Genomic DNA, 16,720 nt, shown 5'->3' with positions numbered 1-16,720 from the left:
CTCCACTTTTGTGGCCTTTGTTTATTGCGCATTTAAATTGAACAAGTTGCTATCGATTGTCGAACAGCATTGTCGTTGTTGTTGTAGTTGCTCCGGGCGTGTTAATAAATCGAGTGACTCTCATGTGACGATAATTATGCCATTGATTGCATAATTGCAATGCATATGCATTGGACACGGTGGTCTTTTTCATCCTCTCCATCTTCCCTCAGTTTCCTTATCAACTACGCTTGCAATTTAATTGTAAACTTTAAGCACACACAGGACTCAGGACTCGGGACGTCGTTTGGCACTTTGCATGCATTTCATTTTAATTTAATTTCAGCCGCCTTTTGCTTTCATCTTGTAGCTCGGGCAAAGGACTCTTAGCAGCCAGGTCTGGAGTGTGGTGTACGAAGCTTTGAGTGTGTCTCATGTGTGTGGCATGTGCAACAACTTGAATTATGCACATGAGACGAGTCGTGTCCTGGCTGCAAAAGTGCTGCTCCTGCTGCTGCCGTTAAATATGCAATGCTTTTCACAAACTTTAACAATTTTACCCCGCCCATTCCAGAAATGTGCCATATCTACAGGATAATGAAAATGATAATGAAAATTGATACGAAATTAAAGATAAAGATGATGGAATGCCAATTAAAATAAAATACACTCCAATCAGCTGCACCAGGTAGGTGTAAGTAAAATCATCCAGGGCATTCATAATGTAAAGAATGTATCAAATTACGCTCGCGAAAGATTAATTGTGGAATATCCCTTTTAAATGTGATGTAATTAACCACAAAAGAATAACAATTTGTTTTAATGATCTAATTTACAAAACACAATAGCTTTTCAAATATATTAAAACAGCCTTGAACTAAAACTTATTGATAATTACATAATCATTATATATTTATGTACATATATAGTAAATTGAATTAAAATTAACTTAAAATGATATAAAACCCCTAAAACTCCAATAAACGCTAATCTTGAATATTACCTTAAATATAATTATAATCGTAGTTGTTTTCGTTTTCGTATACGAAGAAAATTACTTAAAAAATTCATTTTTTCCACTTAAATTGCTCTCAAATTGTTTGTCTTCTAGACATTCAAGTCAATTGTGGTTTTTAATTCCAAAATAACTGTTGTATTAAACACATTTATCTTAGAACCAAATCAGACAGTTGAATAACCCTGTAAACTTTTAAGAATCCTGTAGATCGAGAAGCTCCAAATCAACTGCTATAGTCGACGTATTTTAGACAATATTTTCGCATACGAAAATTCCTATATATAATAATTGGATTGGCAGAGAAAACTAAAGAATGTTCAATTTTTATGTATCCTTATACAGTCGTGTTAATAGCAAATACATGTGTGCATATACATAAATAAAGAAAATATGGCACAAAAATAAAAAATTAATTTAAAGTTTTTTATTTTTTCCTCTACTTGTTTTTTTTTTTTTACTAATCCAATTGTAAATTTCTTTGATTATGTGTAAAATTGGCAGTGGAATTGCTTTGTACTTTTATTTCTAAAGCTGCAATAATTGCTAAACGTGTTTTCATTAATAATCTGATCACTTATAAATCAATAGCGTTAGATTTATGTACTATATATTCATGAATTTATTATATGTATATGATCATCATTGTCGCTAGCTCTAGCTTGACTTGCATTCTGATGAATTGGAATTCAGAAACGAAATGATAAATTTAGCATAAAGAAATACATGAACCGACTTTAATATACCATTTAGCAAACATTTATACATATGAGTAAGGTAAATATATTCTCTCTAATTATAGTCTTTAATATACCTTTTCGCTGGGTACTTTTCATACGACAGAGCTAGTGTGGGATTCGAAGAGAACAAGTCATCTATAGAAAAACGAATAATACTAATAATAATTGATATTTATGTTCTCGATTTCAGACGTTCAGCACCCACAAGTCAGACGGTTGCGAGCCTAGTGTAAATACTCTCTGTGAGAGTAAATATTCTATTAGTATCCCCTTCCATCACTTTCGTTTGCCTAAGATAGTCAAATGCAAGTTTACATTCACGCTTTAGCCTCTTTTCTCTCTTTTTGTTGTGCTCTTATATTCTTCTGAGAGAGTAATCAGATAAGCTCAACGTAATTGGCATTCGAGTTAGTCGTTGCTGGGCACTGAAACCCACCACACGCTAAATTATCAGTGGCCTAAGTGCTTTCTCTGCTCTCCTTAAAAAAATATATCAACACGTTTCGCTGATAACAAAGATTGATAAGAAGCACCATAAGCGTCCACCGGGTTTATAAAGCGCCACACTATCTGCAGCTAAATCAGTAACAAATTCTCACTCAATCACAATGCATTTCGGCGTTCTGGGAAGCGGCATTATCGGTCTTACAACCGCCTTGGAGTTGCAGCGGGAGTTTCCCTCAGCTCAGGTGTCTATCGTAGCAGATCGATTTAATGAAGACACAGGTAATGTGTTGCCCCACCTGTAGTGCCTTATGCATTTAAAATTACATGGTTTTTCTTAACAGTTTCTTATGTGGCCGCTGGAATTTTTCGCCCGGGCACAAGTTTCATGGGTCCTACCCAAGAAATTACGCAGTAAGAGCAACAATATAATCTTAGTTAGGACTATAGATTCTTATTCTCGGCTTTTGTTTCTTCAATTCGACAAGACAATGGATGAAGGATGCATTCAATTATTGGGACGATTTGAGGCGTTCAAATGAGGCCCCTTTGGCTGGAGTAAATGAATTATCTGGCTATATTTTCTCCCGCACTACACCAGCTATTGTTCGGGTAGGTTGCCAGTCGCTAATGACTCTTATCTTACTAACACCTTGGCATTAAAAGTTAATAAGTTAATTTGCTTGTGTTTTTTTTTCAGAATCACTTTATCGAACAACTTCTGCCTGTTTATCGTCGCGCCACTGAGGATGAATTAAAGCTGTGCCAGGGCGGATGGAAATATGGTTCATTCTTTACCACCTGCTTGACGGAGAGTCGTCTATTTTTGCCCTATGCCACCAATAAGTAAATCAAATTAAGTCAAATACCTTCTTCTTCTGTTTATGCTCATCTTTATTTTTCTTTTTTTTAGGTTTCTTGAAAATGGCGGCCAGGTTATACGTCAGTATATAAGTAACTTTTTTGATTTACCTCGAACTTTTGATATCGTTCTTAATTGCACTGGTATGGGTGCCAAGGAGCTGTGCAATGATCAGCATTTGGTACCCATTCGCGGTCAAGTTCTGAAAGTACGTGCCCCGTGGATTAAAACTGCTTTCTATGGCGACTACGATACTTATGTTCTGCCTGGTTTCGAGACAGTTACCCTTGGTGGTTGTCGCCAATATGATAGTTACAACACAGAGTGGTGCAAATACGACAGCATGGCCATCAGAGAGCGCTGCTACAATCTCCTGCCCAGCCTAAAGAAAGCGGAAATTGTTAGAGAAGCTGTCGGCCTACGACCACATCGCTCAATAGTCCGTGTTGAACCAGAAGTCCTAACCAATGACGAAGGCAGACGCTTGAGAATTGTTCATAACTATGGTCATGGAGGCTATGGGGTCACCACGGCACCTGGTACAGCCAAATATGCATTGAAAATTGTACGCGAATTGTTGGCAGGGCAGAGTAAATTGTAAAAGTGAAAGTTATCTTATAAGTTTTCAAATCGCATTTAGTGTTTCTTGATATTGCTTTGATTTGGTCAATAAATCGTTTATAAGTTTCACGAATTTTAAAAGAAATCTTTGACCGATGCACCTTTGGATATAAATTCATTCAACAACACAATTATAAACCAATTGAATAAGATTAAAATGTACGATAACTTTGCTTTTTACAACCTTTTAGTTTATAGTTCACTTCGTATGAAATCTGCAATGATTAGAGAAAAACACATCTTCGACAATGTTAGACTAGGTAGATATACATATGTATGTAAGTATATTGATGAATATAATAGACTAACTTAGTATATTTCAGTTCGTTTATTCGTGGAACTACCAAATATCTTGTCCATAACAAATATGGACAAGACAAGGTTACAAAATTTAAAATTGTGTAAAACTTCATTGGAATTAATTAAATTCAGAATACATATAATTGAATGTTTGCTTTGATGTTAATACATTGATTTGTTATCCTGCTCTTTTAGTTTCTCTTAAGCACAAAATCCTATTACATTTTCACAGTGTAATTGGTCTTACTAGTGTGACTAACTAATGCATAAATGTAACCTGTCACTCAATCAGCACAAGTTTCTTTATACTATACTATTTATCATTTAATTTCATTCAACAGTCGAGAGCAATTCAATTTTAGATTTCCATTCACATTCAACACCTATCACATTGACTTGTCAAATGTCATTAAACACACACAACACTTACAGATTTATGTGTATGTATGTGAATAAATAGATATACATGCATGTATCTAAATTTGGTTTATTAAATAATTACGCTCTAATTGCAAAAGTGACGGCGGTTACATAGACATTGCTCTTGCCTCGATGGCAACCAATAACCACGGACACTTTAGCGAGCACGAAATAATGTCAAGCCACTTGTCAGGCCCCAAATCAATTTCGGTTGAGCACGAATATTTTAGGGGAGAAATATACAAACTATATATAGGGTTGTATTCCAATGGCTGTAATTTTTGTTAATTATAGCGAAAATACTCTAAACTCACCACCACTATAACTGGAAAGTATAAATAATAGTATGAAACAAAGAAAACAGATTATGATAGTATTTTAAAATGGGAAAACTTGCATTTTTTAAAAGTATGACATTCAAAGTAGCTAAATTAAGTGACATTTCATTTAATTTAACAATATGTATCGTGATTAAAAATTTCCATAGTTTTATTATTAATTACAAGTTTCTTTGCATAAATTCATTTCTAATCTGAACTAAACTTTATCTTTATTTTCCTTTTATGCACAATTTTAAATTACGCAGTCATAAAACTGAGAAATCTTTATAATGTTAACAATGTTCCGAGGACTGCCATTTTAAAACTATTTATAGTCTTAAATTTTTTTTGAAGCAAAAATATCCATGGCAAAATCTTTTTTGGTTATAAGTTAAAAAATTGTTGTACTCTTCTTACATTTGAAAACTTCCAAAAATTAAATTAATTTTTATCATCCCTCAATGCCAATCCATGACTTAATTAACTTAAGCTTGCAGTAGGAATCTTCCGGAATAGGATTACGATACTTTCGTCGAGTTAAATACTTAGATTTAAAAATGTTGAAAGTTCTCTATGTTCCTTTTACAGACTTCTCACAGCTTACGATAGTTGCGCTCTGATTTTTGATGGCCAAAATGCACTAGCCAAGTCCAATTTGCTCGGCCGGTCAGAGTACCTGGCCATAATTAAATGTCGACATGCAACGGATTTGCAGAGATTTTTTTACACGCTTCCTCCAGCTACACATTGGCTCTGGGGAAATACTGGGGAAAGTGTGAGAAACTGAACTGGATCTGGTTAAGAGAGCGAGAGCCTGTCTGTTTCACTCTGCACGTAATGATGTAATAAAATCATTTCACACCTCATGAAATGTTGGCAATTTCCGTTGAAATTCGATTGAACTTCCGTTCGCCATGTGGGTGGCGATGGAGACGAAGGGAGGAGCACTACTGGACTAGGCGCACGACTATGTACGTGGTGTGTATATCATTATATAGAACACACACTCACACACACACACACTCACAGGGACTGAGGAAAAAACAGATTCCCTCACACATGCTGACGTTTTAATTTTATTCGAAAAAAACAGAGGCAAAATGAGGAATCCTTCACTCGAAATTGATTGAAATGATATTGCAAAGGCGTGATGGCAATGCCCAAAAGCCTTGTGCTTGAGCGTGAATGCCACGTCGATCCGCAGCTTCAATTTAGCCAAAAACCCCAAACTGAGTCTCAACTTGAATTCTGGCAATGCCCAGAACGTTGGTGTTTCTCGTAAAAACACAGGAAATCATTTCGTCATTCCATAAATTGTTATGTCGTAAATCTCCGCAATCAAATGGGCACACAGACACATCCTTGAATACAGTGTCTCTCGACTCGGAGATATGTGGGTGTGGATGTGTCCTTGAGCCTGTTTCATCGAAAATTGTTAGCCTTGGTTCATTTCGTGTGGGTGTTTGCCATTCACTAAGCAGTGATTTGGCCAACTAACCAAAAACTGAGCAGATATAGAGAGAAAGAGATAGCCAAACACACACAGAAACCCACAAAAAAAGAAAGCAATACTAAACACAGTTAGTTCAATGAGCACACACAAAAGTCACAACAAGTCACAGACACACACACACACACTAAAGTCTATACAGGTGTCAAAATACATCGGCTCGTTTGGCATGTGGCGCACGTGCAACTTAACCTCAAAAAATGGCAAAATGTGAATCAAAGAAGCAGCAGCAGGCCAAAAACTGGCAACGGAAGCTGCAGCCAAAACGGATGTGTAGTTCATAAATTTCGTCAACTGCCATAATAACAAACTTGGGAGCCAAAACGAAGCAAAGCAAAATGAAAGAGATTCTGCCATGTAAGGCTTTAAGAATTTGTTATACTCTAACTTGCTAATCATAAACTTACAAAACATAGGCACTAATAATAATTTAGAATCCCTAAAGACAACAGCCCACCCGTTATTTTATAGTATTTCTGATCGCAAACGTTTATTTTCGAACCTCCTTGCTGATTAAATAGTCATGAATGAACTCGTTCTCTAATCGTATATGACTCCTTTGTCCAAAGAAATATTTCCCTAGCCACGACTCCTCTTGATCAGTAGTCATATTTTTATCATAAACGAGTAGTTTTATCGATTAAACGTGCTTAAATCATTTTAAAATTATATTTTGTATCATACGCGACTCATTCTAGAACGACATTTTGAATCGTTTGTAAAATGTTTTATCAACATTTGAACGGAGTTATTATATTACTTAGCATTGTAAATTGTACAAGTTACAAATTTTAGTTTCATAATCACGTATACTGAACTTTATTCTGAACTATAAGTTCCCAAATTCTACTTGTCACCTTGGATACTTTGATTTCTTACCTATGTAGGTATACATATTCTCAGTTAGAAATGCCAAAAGTAAATTGTTAATTACAAAAATTAATATATAAAAAATATATGAGAAACTCAAAAATTTCTATATACATACATACGTGATCTCAATCTCAACAGCATTTAATTATACACAGAACTAGTTGACATAACTAAATAACTAACTGAAAATGCGCTAAAGATATTTAAACGCGTATAAAATATGGATTTCCTTTATTTATTTCTAAAAATTTGTAATGTCCCTGCACTTTATAAAATACTGAACTTTAAATCTTTTCCTCAATATAAACTGATGAGTATTTGTTAAAACAAAAGTATATTTTCTTGCAGAACAGCTCTATTCTCGAAAGAGTATAGTAAGAAAAACGAGGGCAAGCCAAAAAAGCAAGTAGTCCTTGTTGTCGCATGACCATAGATTACACAACATATCATTTTATGTAGAAAGTGTGAAGGCAGTTGGCCCATCACCATGGAAAAGCAAGAAATCGATGAATGACAAGAAGAAAGAAGCAACAGCGACAGCGACAGTAGAAGCAGAAGTGATAGCAACCGAAATCAAGTCAAGTCAAGTAAAGTAAAGTCATCTTGTGGCAAAATCATAAATATCATCAAACCAGAAAGATGTCTGTTTGGCAGGTGAATTTGTCAAGGTCCTCCTTCTGGGTTGGCCTGCTTTATTGGTCCTAGCCGTGTTCTCGTACACATCCGGCTAGCCATTAGTCAAAAGAGTGACGAACAAGCGAAACAAATGTAGCCGCCAGACAAGTGGGCGAAGCGAGTGTGGTTGTCTTCCTTTGATTCCTTTTCGTTTCGTCTCTACCTCTATATCCTGTCTGGGACCATTTAGTCAGAGCGCAATTTATTGACCTTTTATTTTTTTTGCCTTCGTTTTGTACAATTTTCAATAAAACGGAACTATTAAGCAGTTAAATGATAAATTATGCGCCACAATAAGCAGTTACCCAAAGTCGCAGCCCGTGAAAGCTTTTATGATGACGCACTTCCGATTCAATCCGCAGACTCATCCTTTTGGATTCTGTATCTCTCCCTCTCACTTTGCTGATAACGGTGGCATCCATTTGGATTCATTGGTCAAACCCCAAGAAGTAGTTCAGTTCTGTCCCATTCAGTTCAGTTCAGTTCAGTTCACTGCGGGCGTGCGTCGCTCCAATTGCGACTTTTATGGCACATCAATCGTCCGGTCGGCCGGTCGAATGAACGAACCATCGTAGGACACACCGACGACTGCGACGGCCACAAGCCGTTAACTTTTATTGATTTCAATGGCCGGGGATTTGCTCACTGCCCGCTTCGTAGACGATAGTCCAGTGGCAGCTCCAGCTCCAGCTCATAAAGTGCCTTCAACGCCTTTTTGACTTAACCGCCCGCTTTGTCTTTTCCCTGCCACTATCGAACGCCACTCCTTCCTACTCGTTTTCCTTCTCCTGGCAAGGGTCATTAAGTCAAGCTCTGGGCATAAATAAAATGACCAAGTTCTACGGTAAATGGAAAATTTCCATGTGCTTTAAGGATTGCAACCAAAAGGTGTTAAGCAACAACTATCGAGTTAAGTCAATCAAAAAGTTATTTAATGTGAAATCAAGTATCAAATTTTAAAAATGTGTACCACAGAGTAAAGCAGATATTTAAGTAAGAAACAGACTTGAATTTCGAATAGCTCTAAATGGTTTTTTAATTATTTTGCATAATATTATTATGATGAATACAATTGGAAATATATTTATATTGATATTATGTACTTTAAAGAAATGCAGTACAGATTATTTTACAAGTCATTAGAATTTATTATTTGACTATTTGGCGACTTATCCATGGAATATACTCTCCCAGATTGGTATAGGCAACTGGGCCTCCAGCGCCACAGCGACTTATGAAAGTGTTGGCGATACCAGCTTGAACAACGCGTTCAAGTCCATTCACCGTATACGTATTCATCAAGGGGCTGCCAATATTCGGAACACAAGTTTCAACATCTCCTAAACATAATATTGTTTTGCTATATTTGCATTTAAATTGATCTATACGTTGAAAAGAGGCCATCATCAGATCATTCGTAAACTCGAAATTTTCAGTTTGTCCCCAGCCAATGGTTTGGTATTTTTTATCCAGATAAGCTTTGCTTCGTACTTCATTGTCGAATGGTAAACAAATTGGTCTGATATTTCCTGAAATGTTGGCATTAACATGTGTTTGTAAAATATACAATTTCTGTTAATTGCGGGCAATTAATACCTTTGTATTCCACTGTGCCTGCTAATTTCACAAGTGCTATGTTGTACATTTGACTTGGATTTTCATATCTCTCATGTACTATGATCTTTTCAATGCCATAACTTACATATTGGGTGCCATCGTTACCCAAACGTACTTGTTTGCTAAAACGCAAAATTAAGGAGAAAGTATAAAATATTTAGGCGGAAAGTCAATTAACTAAATCAGATTAGTGAAAACTGATTAAACGTTTTTGACGCTTTTTGGGAGGACTCATTTTGTTATATTAATTTATCCAATTAGAGTATTGCATCGTAACCAACAACAGTTGGCAACCATAAAATAATTTGTAACTACTCACAGTTCCATTCCATTTAAAAATAAACAATTGGCAGCCGTCAAAACAAATTCTGTAAAGAAGTTTTGATTATTGCTATGAGAGATAAAAGAAAAGAAAGAATTATGTTGACTGACTTTCCGTTATAAGAGTTCCGGCACATCCTTTTATTCCTGTTGGAGAGTTTTTCTTTTCAGGATCTTCATATATCAGCAAAGCCATCCAAGGCATTGAAATTTCTTGCGACTCATTTTCTGTGCCCGCGTCAGGAGCATTATATATTCCACAAGTGTCTGTTTGATTTAATTTTCGGATGCCTTCAGCATTTGCTATTTCTGCACAGCAAAAGGTACCCTATGGTGTTCAAAATTGTGTAAATAACAAATTAATGTCTCTTATAACTATATGCATATATAAAAACATACCGCCGAATCTGGTCCTGGGCAAACGCTTCCCCTCAAAATTATATTTTTCACTTCAGGGGGTATAGTTGGCGAATTCTTAATTTCTAGGAGTTCTGGGCATTCTTCAATGGGCATACATGCTCCCGGTTCGCCACCGAACGCATTACAATATCTGCCGTATATATCATCAGCTCTAATTGCCAATACGCACCAGAGAACAAGAAGCACAAGATATTTTATAAGCATTTTATTTCGAATTATACGAACGACTGTGAGTTGCATCGATATTTCAAGACATTTTATAGCTCTGCTTATCAGTTCAAACTCAAATCATTAAACCACTTAATAAATATGTTATCAGAGTACGCCAAACCCTTCATATATTTGCAGTCTTCGTTTTGTTTCTTATATTTCCAATGAACGATTGTTTTCCTAGAAAATAAATGATTCAGATCATCATATAGAGTCTGTTATCTACTTGATGCATCATAAAAGATTTGTGAATCCCCGTTCGATATTGTTTTTACATTAAAGTAACCTTATATATGTATTTGAAATCTCGGAATGTAATCTTGTTTGTGAATGATATGTATGTCATTTCATGGAACATGTGTTCTAAGTATCAGACGTTGAAATCCACAAGTTACACTCTTCTTTCATTTATTTACACTGATCGTTCTTACAAATTCACTTAAAAAAACTATAATCAAAAAGCATGATCGCTAAATTGACTGAACCTAGAAATAAAACTTTGTAACTCTTTAACTTTAACTATGCTATTGAACACAATTACAATGTGTATTAATAGAATAATGAAGTAAGTAAGTCGTCTCGCCGACTTGGGTATACCTTACACCATTAAAGCAAATATTTCAAATTTATTATATCTTAGTATCTCGCTCACTCAAGCATACGAGCACTCTAGCGCCCCCACCAGCCAACGGCCAACTCCTTTAAGTGCGCCAAATTTAATTGCACAATCTAGAAAATTACGGGAGATAATCGGATTTTTCAAAATTCGAGGACGGAAAGGGGCGTGGCAAAATTTTTTTACATATAAAATTTGCACATTTACTACGCAAATAAACGCAGATAAACGCTTTTTTGGAGGCGGAAAGGGGCGAGGCGAAAATTTGAAATAATTTAGATTATTCCCCTTAAAAGTACAATTATCCAATTATGTTTGCGAAGTCGAGAATATTATGCAGTTGAATTTTCCCATAACATTTTTTAAAAAGCGCAAAAAATTAATCAAATATGAACATTTTGTTTTAAAATTTCATATCTGCATATTAGAAATGTTTTGTAAGTTCAAGACTAAATAATGTCGATCCAAAAACTAAGGGAATAAAGTAAAACATAAAATTCTAAAGCTGCAAGATAATATTACACCTGTTTGTGATTTTGTGAAGCTCTTACAGTACAACAAGCTATTATACAAACAAAAAACTATACAAAAAGCTCTATGAATTGTTATTATATTATCTAACTCTTTAAATACTTTTTTGTACGATAACGTAATGCGTATACGCCTAGCTGAAACCAATTCTTGGCATAGCTTAAATTATTTGTTAAATTATTTGCATATTGTTTATGCATATTTGTGAAAATTCTTACTATTAGGTAATACACTTTTGTTTAAGATTAAACATCGTGTTCATCGGAAGCGGCTTCACCAAATCAGATGCACTAAAGAAAATATAATACAACTGTACACAAATAACTAACCTAGCAAATGACTAGAATTACAATCAGCCACACATATTGTGGAAAAACATTTGTAATTTTAAACTAACCCAAAAGATTACAAAATAATTCTAGTTTTTAACACCTTAAAAACCTGGGTTTGCGACTCAATAGAAAAAGATCTTCTAAGAACATTTCTAATAAACTCCATACTTTTGTAAATAAAATCAGTTCATATTTTGAATTCAGCACATGAAGATTAGGTTATTTTCCTTCTCCCTGGAATACCTATTCATTTTTGGTCCTTCGAGCCGGATGGATTAGGTTTGGTCCTCCGATAAAAAGAAACTGGTAAGAGACTCAGAAGTTCGATCAGCTCCTTAAAGTCTAAGGTCTAAATCCTCCAGTGGTACCCCCATTCATTTTTGTTAACATTTATTCCCAAAAACCAACTATTATTGACCATCACATCATCAAGACCCTAAAACTAATTTAAATATCTTTTTATGATTTTAAAAATATGTTGTGCAAGGGTCTTACAGTTTAAATATTAATACCAAATAAATCAAAATTATTAAAAATTATAAAATTTTATTCGTCAACTATCTTGTGACTGATCCATGGGATATATTGGGCCAATTCAGTACTGGTAATTAATTTTTCAGTGCCGCAGGCGCCTTTGAAATTGCTGACAATGCCAACTTGAACAGCTCGATGAACTCCATTGACCAAATACGTATTCATCACAGGGCTGCCAATGTTGGCCACGCAAATTCGTGAATCTTTTACACAAAGCAGAGGCTTATTACTATCGCAATCGAAGAAGCTAGCTCCCAGTACTGGGGTCATCATTAGATTATTTGTGAGCTGCGAATTTTCCGTTTGACCAAAGCCAATGGTATGGTAAATTCGATTTCTTTTCGCTTTGTCTTGTAGATTGTTGTCGAAGGGCAAACAAATGGGCCGCACGTACGCTGAAATATTACAAAATATCGATAAAGTTTTAAAAAGTTGTATCATTTGAGAGCAGCAGCTCTTACGTTTAAACTCCACAGTTTCAGCTAATTTCAGGAGTGCAATGTTACCGATATCACTTGTATTTTCATATCGTTCGTGCACTATTGTCTTTTCAATATCAAAATTTATGTAACGGCTCTCACAATTGTCGCCGTCACAATGAATCCAATTACCCAAGCGCACTCGTTTGCTAATAAATAAAAAAGGTAAAGAAAAATTTAAAATAATTAGCTGCAGTTTGTTAAATAAATACAGATTGTATATATGTAGGTGCTTACAGTTCTATTCCATTTAAAAACAAACAATGAGCCGCAGTTAAGACAAACTCTGCAAAACAATATTTGTTACATCAACAACATGATGTATAATGTATGATATTTACTTACTTTCGGTTATAAGAGTTCCGGCACATCCATTTATTCCCAATGAGGAAGTTTTCTTTGCAGGATCTTCATATATGAGCAAAGCCATCCAGGGCATTGCATCTACCTGCAAGTCTTCTCCGGTATTTCCTTTGGCCACATTGTAGATTCCACAAGTGTCTGTTTGATTTAATTTTTGTATACCTTCATATTTAGTCTCGTCGTTGCAGCAAAATGTGCCCTAGAGTGTTAAAAGTGAATACCAATTGTTAGTCCAATATTATACTAATAATAATATTATAGAATAGGAATATTAGTATTACTCGTACATACATCCGAGCCTGGTCCTGGGCAAACACTTGGCCTCAAAAGAGAAACTCGTAATGCAAAGGGCACACTTTGATCTCTATTCAGTCTTCTGAGACTCTCACATTCTTCTATAGGCAAACATGTTCCCGGTCTACCACGAAGTGCTCTACAATACTTGCCCCTACCAGCACTTACAGCTGTAACTGCCAATAAATATGAGAGGGCAAGAAGCAAAATGTTTTTAACCAACATTTCGTTTTGAATTTCGCAAATGACTGGGAGCAACATTGAGAATTCAATGCATTTTATAGCTCCCCTTATCAGTCATTAAGACATTTAAATACAATTATAAATATATTTGTTATCAGCCGGACAAGCCCCGCTCAAAGGTAAATACTGTGTGTCATTTCTTGTCTCCATTTATTGATTCCCCTTCTGTGATTTTAAATCAGACAAACGTTAGCTTTATATTCTATATACCTATATATAAATAAAATTCGCAATACATACACAAAGCGATATTCTTCGTCTTAATGAATGAATATTGCATTAGAAATAGATTTATATGAATGCTTTTTTCTATGAGATCAGGCGAACTAAATTTGTTTTCTTTAAAAATCGACTACTGCAGTTTTTGGTTACCCTAAACCTAAATAGGTATAATTATTGAAATTCACCAACAAACAAGTTCGCTTGACGGAAGTTTTTAAGTCCCGTAAAATATTTCGAGAAATATAGTTACACAATCGTGAACTCTACAATCGATTAGTCTTAGAGATGTTTGCGATAAGAAATTTAAACTTTTACAACTTTTACCATCTTAAATTATGTTTCCATTTGCATAAGAATTCCTTTTATTTTTAATGTCTTTCAATCTGATGTCTTACTATCCAAATCTAACCTAATTTGGTTAGCACTTGTCACTCAAAAACTGAAATGTTTTACTTTCGTTTAACGCACTTGAAGAACTCTTCAATTCAACAGTTGCGGTTACTGCTCTTGCTTTAGCAATTGTTTTAAAACGTATAAACATTATTCCATGCTAGAGTTTGAGTGGATTCAATGTTCAGAGCGGGAGGAAAACCTCCTACCTGTCTCTGTTATATGTAGTCCTTAGCTTCCTTCCTTGTAGTTAGATGCATCCACACACACACACACACACACATGTGTGTTTGTGAAATGCAACTGAGTGATGCCGCTTTCGTAGTCGACTAATGCAGCAGCTTAGTGCCAGGCACTTCAGCCTTAGCTTCAACTTCAACTGATGCTGATGTCTGCTGATTCCTATATCCAGTGTGTTTTGTAATTAACATGGCATTCAAACCCAAAACCAAAAATCTCTTGCAGTGCTCCATTTGTGGTGGGAAATTGAAATGCCTGAAGCAAATGTTTAAATATTTAGCTTAACTCGACAAGAATTTTCAACACCTTCTTTCATGGTCTTCATATCCTAGGAATTTTTCATTTTCAAACAAATATATGGGGCATATATGGTCTTAATTAATTTTGGTCTGTTTATGTGTAATTATTTTAATTGAATTCTCTATTCTAAACATGAGTTAAAATTCTATGGAATTGAGTAAAATTCTTCTAATGAATTAAAATTCTATGGAATTGAATTAAAATCTTCTAATTGCTAAGTCGACAAACATTTTTTGTTAATTTTCAAGAGCAAATATATTTTCTTTTCATCAGGAATTACCCATTTTATATATGTTTTTTTTTTTGTTTTTCCTCCATTAATATCACTTTTCGCTTTATAAATTATTACCATATCTGCTTTTATTCCACCTATTAATCACTTTCCTTCAAAAAAACTCATTAAAAATAATAAGAAACCTCATAATAATAAAATTTTTTGGGGTAATCAACGACCATAATACAAAATCATCAAAAAATTTTAGTCTGCATTTGTATTTTTAGTAACCAACATTAAAATTTTACGATAACAGTTCGTATTTTTAAGTGCAGAGAGTTTTATTTCTCTGACTATTTCTTTAGCCATAAACTTAATATTTCGAACTTTCATCAAGGTGTCACCTAAAAGGTTTTTTACTCCATCCTAATAGAATGTTTTTATAAGAATAAGTTTATCTAGCAAAACTGTGGAATTTGCAAACATCTTAATATAACTGGTCAGGAATTAAAGTAGTACGAGATTCATCTCTTCAGATTAACACCGACAATCGATAGTTGGTTATCTCACATCAATGCAATCTGTTTTGAAATTTCAATATACCCTCAATCCAGGGTACTTATCAATCGGAGCTTGAACTAAAACATTTAGTAGACTTTATATTCGAATTCATTTTTGTTTTGCTTGCTGCTTTTTTGATTTTGTGTTGTAGGCAACATGCAACATGTCAATTAGTCGAGAAATGGCAGCAGCTGCCAAATTTAATTTTACCATTGCCATGTCCAACCCCGATCCCTTCAGCCCACTCTTTGCACCCAGCTTCAGTCATGTCTGGTAGCTCGTCTTTGAATGGGATTCAAAGCATTTTCATGTCAAAAAAAGCAAAAAAAAAAAAACGAACCAAGAGAAAACTTTTCAACATGTGTTGGCAGCTTTTGGGTTAAAAAAGAAAAGACAGGAAAAACTGTGGGCGAAGAAAACTCCTTCAAAGTTGTCGGTTTGAGGGGTTGGAGAAAAGAAGAAAAAGTAAGAAAGAAGGTGCCAAGTGGCAAGTGGCAGGTAATAATCTATGCATGTGTGGGTAAGGGGAAGAAAGAAGAGTTTAGTAGAGTGGAAGTAGCAGCAGCCCGACACTTGCCAGCACTTTACATTTATTGTGGCAGTCATGTGAGGTGGCTAAATTCGAAGGAGTGGGGGTAGTAAGGAGGCTGGCATTGCATTTGAAAGTGCCCTGTCATGGGCAAAAGGCAAAAGCCCAAAGCCAACAGTTTGAAGTAGAAGACACGGCCACAGCTCTAAGCTGTCTTAGTTGCTTATTATGCAGCCAACACCACCCCACCTCTCTCATCGTCTACATACTTCGGGACATTTCTCTCATGCTCATTCTGTGACTCTCTCTTACTGCTTGGCAGGCAAGTCATCGTCACCCAGCTTGCGGAAATGAGCAGCTGTCCTGGCCTCCATACACAGAAACACACACACGCACACATACAGACATCTCTCAAAACTCTCAATGGCAAAAGCAATGTTCATGCTTAATCCCCCTTCGTAAAGCCCCTCTTGCTTTTGCCCTCTACTTATACCCGTGTACCCCTTCAATACCTTCTACTCCTTGTCGTTCTTCTATATCCTGGG

General features: G+C 35.4%; 3 protein-coding genes across 3 annotated transcripts; 1 reads left to right on the top strand and 2 right to left on the bottom strand.

Moving 5' to 3' along the window:
• Positions 1–2,192: 2,192 nt before the first annotated feature.
• LOC6641641 (D-aspartate oxidase) lies at positions 2,193–3,734 on the top strand. Its single transcript, XM_002064509.4, has 5 exons — positions 2,193–2,460; positions 2,523–2,592; positions 2,667–2,790; positions 2,879–3,024; positions 3,092–3,734. The coding sequence occupies exons 1-5, from the start codon at positions 2,343–2,345 to the stop codon at positions 3,639–3,641; spliced, it is 1,008 nt and encodes a 335-aa protein (XP_002064545.2). The 5' UTR covers positions 2,193–2,342; the 3' UTR covers positions 3,642–3,734.
• Positions 3,735–8,770: 5,036 nt separating this feature from the next.
• LOC26528984 (serine protease grass) lies at positions 8,771–10,324 on the bottom strand. The gene is made up of 5 exons (XM_015178556.2): positions 10,097–10,324; positions 9,809–10,025; positions 9,696–9,744; positions 9,356–9,498; positions 8,771–9,288 (listed from the first exon to the last, which is right to left on the bottom strand). The coding sequence occupies exons 1-5, from the start codon at positions 10,319–10,321 to the stop codon at positions 8,909–8,911; spliced, it is 1,014 nt and encodes a 337-aa protein (XP_015034042.1). The 5' UTR covers positions 10,322–10,324; the 3' UTR covers positions 8,771–8,908.
• Positions 10,325–12,335: 2,011 nt separating this feature from the next.
• Positions 12,336–13,704, bottom strand: LOC111518510 (serine protease grass-like). The gene is made up of 5 exons (XM_023175449.2): positions 13,474–13,704; positions 13,165–13,381; positions 13,057–13,105; positions 12,802–12,968; positions 12,336–12,735 (listed from the first exon to the last, which is right to left on the bottom strand). Exons 1-5 carry the CDS (start codon positions 13,699–13,701, stop codon positions 12,353–12,355), a joined length of 1,044 nt encoding a protein of 347 aa, XP_023031217.2. The 5' UTR covers positions 13,702–13,704; the 3' UTR covers positions 12,336–12,352.
• Positions 13,705–16,720: the final 3,016 nt, after the last annotated feature.

The sequence above is a fragment of the Drosophila willistoni genome, assembly GCF_018902025.1.
Source record: "Drosophila willistoni isolate 14030-0811.24 chromosome 2R unlocalized genomic scaffold, UCI_dwil_1.1 Seg200, whole genome shotgun sequence".
In the NCBI taxonomy this organism is placed as follows: domain Eukaryota; kingdom Metazoa; phylum Arthropoda; class Insecta; order Diptera; family Drosophilidae; genus Drosophila; species Drosophila willistoni.
Note: the sequence above shows the minus strand (reverse complement) of the source record. Positions and strands in the feature narration are given on the sequence as shown.